The 8,334-nt window shown below is 37.4% G+C and overlaps 1 protein-coding gene across 1 annotated transcript; it reads right to left on the reverse strand.

The window, feature by feature from the left end:
- Positions 1-3,648: 3,648 nt before the first annotated feature.
- On the reverse strand, positions 3,649-4,554 carry LOC124712450. The gene is made up of 4 exons (XM_047242745.1): positions 4,346-4,554; positions 4,206-4,261; positions 3,798-4,047; positions 3,649-3,742 (listed from the first exon to the last, which is right to left on the reverse strand). Exons 1-4 carry the CDS (start codon positions 4,552-4,554, stop codon positions 3,649-3,651), a joined length of 609 nt encoding a protein of 202 aa, XP_047098701.1.
- Positions 4,555-8,334: the final 3,780 nt, after the last annotated feature.

Raw genomic sequence — 8,334 nt, forward strand, 5'->3', positions numbered from 1 at the left:
TTGCACCTACGGTACGGCCATCTGTATGGCTGAGGCACGCAAGCCTCCCCACCAACGGCAAGGTCCATGGTTCATGGGGGACTCAGAAGGTAACTAAAAAAACATATTACTATGGATGATATAAATAACAAAATTTGATTCTATCGATTTATGAAATAATGACAATATATTTCTTGATTCAGGAGCATTATATTTTGAAAATAATCCAAATAAAGTAAAATAAATGAAATGAATTAAATATAATAATTTTATAAAAGAAGTAGCTGTAGTTTCTTTGCCAAAATTAGCAGCATATTCTTCATATTAATCAATATACATAATAAAAGTATGTGTACAATGACATGCCACTAAAACTCAGAAACAAGTGATGGTATGGTCAAAGGAGTTATATGCTATAGTAGCTCTGTATCCCCCACCCATGAAAAAGGTTGACAGTTCTACCTGAAGGGCATACTTTTGAAGATATAAGGGCTGGGAAGTTTAGCCATATGGCAACTTCAAGAACATTATAGAACATCTGAGAGTATTTGAGAACATTTCAGAACATTTGAAAGTATTTGAGACCATTACACAACGTTCCGAAATGCTACACAATGATATGGGATGTTCTGGAAAGTTCAGGAATAGTCTAGGACATTCAAGATGATTCCAAAATATTTGGGAACATCCTGGAACATCCAAGATCATTCTGAAACACTACAGAACACTCTAGAATGCTGTTGAATGTTCTGGGAAATTGCGAACCATTCAAAGTCTTTTTGGCATGCTCTGGAATTCGCGACTGGTGTAGCTGCCCACTGGCAGCACTGTGTGATCAAAAGTATCCAGACACCCCCAAAAACATACGTTTTACATATGATGTGCATTGTACTGGCACCTACTGCCAGGTACTCCATATTAGCGACCTCAGTAGTCACTAGACATTGTGAGAGAGCAGAATGGGGCACTTCACAGAACTCATGGACATCAAAAGTGCTCAAGTGATTGGGTGTCACTTGTGTCATATATCTCTATGTGATATTTCCACACTCTTAAACATCCCTAGGTCCACTGTTTCTGATGTGATAGTGAAGTGGAAACGTGAAGGGACACATACAGCACAAATGCATATAGGCCGGCCTTGTCTGTTGACTAACAGAGACTGCTGGCAGTTGAAGAGGGTCGTAATGTGTAATAGGCAGGTATCTATCCAGACCATCACACAGGAATTCCAAACTGCATCAGGATCCACTGCAAGTACTATGAGAGTTAGGCAGGAGGCGAGAAAACTTGGATTTCACAGTCGAGCGGCTGCTGATAAGCCACACATCACGCTGGTAAATGCCAAACAATGCCTTGTTTTGTGTAAGCAGAGTTATCATTGGACTATTGAACACAGCTGTGGGTGGGGTCCCATCACTGTATCTTTTGTATAGCTCCCTGCAGCTGACGCCTTTTTTCAATTTCATTTTCAATCTTTCCTCTCCTATGACTTTGCCTCCCTTTCCCTTATTCTTCAGCATTTTGAAAGTGAGCTGATTTCATCAGAAGTTATCCAGACAAATAGTTCATTGTATAGCATATTTATTTTTGGCAGAATGTTGTGGGGGTCTCGATTGTATGGGATTCATGAAAATATTGTCAGAGTTTTTGGGATGGCTGTTTTTGGATAGGTATCATTTCTTTAAGTTTGAATGCAGGGAGATGTAGGCCCTTTTTGCATAAAGTACCTATGAATGTTGTACACTGGTTATTGACAAATCACTTGATATTGTTTGGTGGACGACTGGCACATTCATGAATACCATTGTGTCTCAGACAATATGACATGCTGTCCTCTCCTTTAGCCATAACCAGCAGCAGAGTATGAATCTTGGTGACTGCCCATCTCCATATGTGAAACATGATGAATGTGGATCAGTTATGGTATACTCTTGATTGGAAATCCATTCTATCTATACTACTTCCTTTTCGATTATTCTGGAGGGTTTCCGAAATTTTTAATTGATACTTGTCCATGTCACACTGATTAACATTGAGATAAGGCACTACCAGTTATCACAGAATATATGCGTTGGTAGCACACAGTATGGCTTTATAATAGCTAAATTGATAATCAAATCAGACAGGGTTAATCATTATGAGCATGGTTAGTGGGTACAATGATCATAACACTCTTTAGTCTGTATTTTCTGTGAGTCAAGTTCAGTTATGCTTGCCACTATCGCTGCTGATGGGAAGGCAGTCCGCTTTCAGACCTGGTGTAGAGGATAGCTTAGGCCGGTTTGCAAAACGCAGGGATGCTTCACCTGATGATATAGTGCTTTCCCCCTGGCCAGTGATACCCTGGTGCAAGCACATAGCAGAGCTGTGGTAGGCTTCAAAGGAAGAGAATTGGACATGGTGCATTTTGATGACCTGTCGTGGATGGTGCTGCAGTGCAGCAACTGTGGCAGCAAAGTCTCGAGCTCTATTGCAAACGAAAGTGGAAGCAACTTGCTGGTGCCTGTGGGTGGTGTTTTGTGTTTTCTTTTGCCAACTGGCTGTATTCATGCAGCGACAAAAGGATTCACTGTTGATTGGTCAGATAAGTTACGATGTCAGGAGTACTGCACTGAAACTCATGCTGCCAAAGTTGCAGAAGCGGTACTGAGTACTGTGTATAGGAAGCAAGTCAGAATTTTCCAGAAACAGAATACCATAATTCTGCCATTGCAGCAGTCTTTACACACAGTTCTATGATAGGATAGTTTTTGGTTGCGGTGTGAATCTTGTGGCAGTGCACTAGAAACACATTTTGTAAGCTGGTAAGAATGACATTCCTAGCTGCAGCCAGCTAGGGGCAAGGATGGAACTCAGGCTTTAGCCTTTGTGGAGATACATTTGCATTCAAGTTGTTGGTGTAGGTTGTGGGTGTGGAACTCATTAATTCTGGGTGCACCTGCAGCACTATGAGAGCTGTCATCTGACGCAGTCCCTGTGGAGCATAGGTAAGATCACTGGTGGATTGTGATCGGCAGAACAGACGTGAAGTTAGAGGCATTTCAATAAAACAGTTAATTCTGTGTGATCTGTAGGCTCATCTCATGAAATATTAATCCTGTGTGATTTAAATCAGATTTATTGGTGTTATCAGTAATAATTTCCTTGGAGAGCAATAATAATCCATTTTCCCTTTCTCGAACTGGCAAATATGACCTGTTAGTTTTTTGAAAAAGTATCTAAGCCTTTTCCATTGTCTTATATTTTTGTCAAAGCTCAATTTTGATAGAGGTTGTGATATTTTACCGTAATACACCATCTTGTGATACCAGTAGTTAATGTTTTTATATCAGGAATTCCTTGTCATTTTATTTTGAAGAACCTCTTATAGATATTGTTTTTAATATCTGTATAACTGTGGAAATGCACAGTCAATCTCTGTTCAGGCTGAACACTGGATGTGTTGCTTTGCACGAAAACACCAGTGAGTTTTTGTTCGGTGCCAGTCTGATCATATGTTGCGTTCTGATGAGCAAGGAAGTGCAACTAATTCATGTATATGACAAGTGAGACACAGCACTGTCCACAGCAGGCGGGGAGGGGGATGGGGCATTAGCAAGACTGAACATTGCACTGTTCAGTATTTGAAGGTAACACTCTTGAGCCACCTATGTTGCGTGGATCATTTTAAGGGGCCACTTTGTTTAATAGCACATCTGATATGCATATATTATTTTTAAAATGACCAGACCTCTTCCAAGATATCAGTTTCACTCTTTTCCTGTAAATGAGAAAAATAAACAGACTCTAAATATTCCTAATAAAGATATACTTACTTATACAGGTCACACAACTGCAGCCAGTCCTCACTCAGTCCAGCCTTCCACACTTTCCTGTCATCTGCATCTTCATCTCGCAGACCCAGTATCTGCATGTCTCCCATGGTATTATCTTTCCATCTCATTCTCAGGCGTCCCAGTGGTTTCTTTCCTGCAGCTTCTCCATTAATTACAGCCTTTATTACCGTGTTCTCCCCTCTCCTCCTCACATGTCTGTACCATCTTAGACTGTTAATTTTCACACTCACTGCGACGTCAGGCAGTATGTGTAATTGAGGAGTTCTCTGTTTTTCCTTATTCTTCACTGTTCATTTCCTCTTATTAGTCCATATATTTTTCTCGGGAATTTATTTTCAAAAGTGATGAGTTTTTTCTCTGTTTTCTTTGTCAGGGTCCATGTCTCACTTGCATAGCACACTATTGGCTTCACGATGGTCTGATATATTCCTATTTTTGCCTGCCTAGATAGTAACTTAGATCTTATGATGTTGTACGTAGCTCCTAGATATCTTCTCTCAGCTTGAATTCTTGTTGCTATCTGTTACTCTGTAAGGTTTTGTTGGTTGATATTGACACCAAGGTACTTGAATGTGTCTGTCTTCTGTATTGTTAGATTTCCGATTTTTAGATGATTTGGTCCTAAATGAGCTCTTCTTCCTACTACCATGAACTTTGTTTTATTTTCACTTATAGTTAGACCTACTTTCTCAGATTCTTCCCTTAGCACAGTCCCCATTTTCTCCAGTTCTTTCATGTTCTTCCCTGTCAGCACAATATCATCCACAAAAGCCAGGACATTTATCTTTTTTCCTATGGTGACTCCTGCATTTTACTATGTTACTCTCCTTAGGGTGTTGTTGAGGGCCAAATTGAACAGGGCTGGTGATTTAATATCTCCCTGTCTCACTCCTGTTTTCACCTCAAATGCTTCTGAGAACTCCCACTGTACTTTCACTCTTCACTTTGATTCCATCACACCCATTTTAGTTAGCTTTATCACCTTGTCAGGTGTCCTATACTCTGCCATTATCCTCCACATTTCCTCTCTTACTATGCTGTCATATGCATTGTTGAAATCTATAAACAGGCAAAAGGTATCATTTTTGTGCTCACAGTTGTTATCTAATATTTGTCTTAGTGTGAATATTTGGTCAGTTGTTGATTTACCTTTTCTGAATCCTGCATGTGCTTTGTCTAATATTTCCTCAATGTATGGGCTGAGCCTGTTCAGCATAATTCGTGATATTTCTTTATAGCATGTGCTTGGGAGAGATATCCCTCTGTAGTTCTGTGTCAGCATTTTGTCTCCTTCCTTGTATATGGGACATACAGCAGCAGTTTTCCATTCCTGTGGCATTATTTCTTTTCTCCATGCCTCTTTTATCAGTTCGGCTAACAATTCATGTATCTTCTCCCCCCCTTCTTTGATGAGCTCCCCGGATATCATGGCTATTTTAAGGGCCTTCCCATTTTTTAGTCTTTTTATTTCCTCCTTCACCTCCATCAGAGTTAGTTCTTCGACTGATGCTTGTACATTCCGATTGTTTTCTGCCTTGTTTTCATTGTTCTAGGTATCTACTGGGTTGTTCAGCAGTTCTTTGAAGTATTTCCTCCTGTTCTGTAAATTTCCTTCATTCGTAGTGATCAATTTTCCATCCTCATCCTTTTATATCATGGCCTTAGCTTTTTACTCCTTTCTATACTTATTCATTGTCCTGTAAAACTGTATACTATTGTTCTGGTCATAGTCCTCCTCAGCCTTCTCTATCTGTTTATATATGAATGCTCTTTTCTCTCATCTTATTATACTCTTCATTTCTCTCATGGCTTTCCTGTATGGTTGTTATTGTTCATCATTGCCTGTCTAGCTCTTTCTTAATGTCCTGTACTGCTTTTCTACATGTTTCATTGAACCATCATTTGTTCTTTATATTGCTATTATTATCATCTCCTTGTAGTTCATGCACTGTCTCCCTCATAATTGTTGTTATCTTCTTCCATTTGGTGTTGATTCTTCATCGTCTTTTCTATTGTTATCATTCTCTAATTCAGCGAATTAGCCTACTTGCATCTACTCTTTGGTTTCTTTTACCACTGCTGTTCTTACTTGGTGGTTTTGGTAACGATTGTTTCATCTTCATTAGCACAAGAGAATGTTCTGATCCTATCTCAACCGCTCTCATTGTCCTAACATCTCTTATTGCCTTCTTATGTTTTTCTATATCAAAACATTGTCGATTTGGTTCCTAGTTAATCCATCTCACGAGGTCCCTGTTGCTTTATGCATGTCTTTATGGGGGAATGATATACTTGCTATTTTCATGTTTCTAGCTGTGGTGACGTTGACAAGCCTTATACTGTTGTCATTCAATTCAGTATGAAGCCTGAAGATACCTATATACGGTTGCCATTGCTGTTCTTGTCCTATTTTGGCATTTAAGTCTCCCAGCACAATTTTTATGTCATGCTGTGGTAATCTGGAGTACATCTGGTCTAAGGTGTAATAGAATTAGTCTTTTATGTCTTCGTCCTTGGCGCATGGATACTTATTAATGAGATAGTTCTACATTTGCCTTTGATTGTGATGTAGCATATTCTTTCAGTGGCATTTTCTAGTGTCTTCACATGGGCCATTATTTTATTTTTAACCGCAAATACTGTCCCAAATATATGGTGACCATGCTTGTTTCCACTGTATACAGTTGTGTTGTTTTTCTCTCTGTGCATACCTTGTCCAGGCCATCTTGTCCTGCAAGGCTATAATATCCATCTTGTACTCTGTTAGTTCTTCACCAAGTATCTTTCTGTCCTCCATCATACAATGTTTTTACGTTCCCTGTACCTATTTGTAGTCCTTTACTCACAAGCTTGGGTCATTCTCCGTTAGATCCATTCCAATCCAAGGTTGGGTAGTGTATAGAAACCCATCAGTTTTTTACGATGTTGGATGGTTAGCCCAATAATTAACCCTGCCACTTTATCCAGGCTTGGGACTGGCTGGAAGGCTGGTTCTCTTCCAGGTGTGGGTAATAAAAATATAGTACATATGGGGGTTAATAAACATAGAGTACATTAATTTTAAAATGGTTACAGTTGATGGAACACATTATTCAACATATGGTGGCAAATCTAATAAAAAATTAATTGATAACTATGAAGCAAAATGATGTGATTTTGTAGGCATAAAGAAAGGAAACGTTTTTTTTACTAAATTGAGTATCCTTTTGCTTCTTCATTAGCTTTATTACCTTTAATTGTGTTCAATGCTTATAAAATTTGTGTTGAATGACGTATACTTAACAATGGTAGAAGATGTAGTAAAAATGAAGTACTATATCCACTGAGGATCTTTTAAAGATTATCAAAAAAAAACAGATGTGTGGGAAGGAGATTTAACTGTAATGTTTACTTGGAGCTTGATTTCAAATGATGCTATTTTTCATTGGACCAATTTCAGTGATGCTGGATTCGAAATAATAGATAATTAACCAAAAAGAGGAAAAATTATTGTTGAGATTATGGAAATTCAAGTGCCAGTTGTAAAATATTAACCAAATTATGGGCCTGAACATCGAGAAAATAGTGAAAAATCCTAAGATTAGTTATAGACTAACCAGGTAGCTAGATTTAGCAGTAAGAAAAAGTTTGAGATACATGTAACATATTATTATAATTCAAAGGAATTTGGTAAGCCTTATTTAATTTTTGTTGCTTTTCAAACTAATACTAAAAATAATCCGTTCCTTGATCAATAATTAATTGATCATGTTAAATTACATCCATTATATTTGAAAAAACTGGAAGAAATGAAATACTTCCACAGAGCCACTAGATAATTTTTCTAAAGTGTATGATTCATTTCATGATTTTTAAATGAGTTACACTATTAAAAGGTGATGTTGATATAAATCCATATAACTTTGTTATAAATTATTGTTTCAATTTTTCTAAAACAGAAATATTAAACTGAGATACAAAGGAAGCAAAAATAAGGAGATTATAATGAATCTGATGATACAGAATTTTCCGTTTAAATTTTTTATTCTTATACATTTTTTTATTCTTGAAATTTCACAAATTTTCGTTTAAGCATTTAGAAAATGGTAGGGGAATAATTGACCACTGAGGAACAGTTTAAAAAAATGTTTTGAAAAACTTGAAAAATAGTGAAAATAAAAAAGATGAAAAAATTTGAAAAATTGATGGAAACTTGATGAAAGTTGGTAAAATAACGTGTAATTTTATTCATGTGCATGAGATAGCCAATTTTTGTTATTAAAAATTGACTTTCTATAGAATCATGTTTTTTATGTCTTTTGTTAGCTTCTTGATTACTTTTTGTAAAATTTGTTGAAACTGCATGATTTTTCAATATCTGTGAGAAGTTGGGCAGAAACCTCTTTCTATATGTACTCACATAGTGAATAATAATCATTGAGAGAAATGAATGGTTTAATACTTACAAGTGAGTGTGTGTGCCAGTTTCCTCTGCCCAGATGTGGTAGATCTCTGATAACACTTCATGATGATTGTG

This window comes from Schistocerca piceifrons, chromosome 8, assembly GCF_021461385.2.
Source record: "Schistocerca piceifrons isolate TAMUIC-IGC-003096 chromosome 8, iqSchPice1.1, whole genome shotgun sequence".
Taxonomy (NCBI): Eukaryota; Metazoa; Arthropoda; class Insecta; order Orthoptera; family Acrididae; genus Schistocerca; species Schistocerca piceifrons.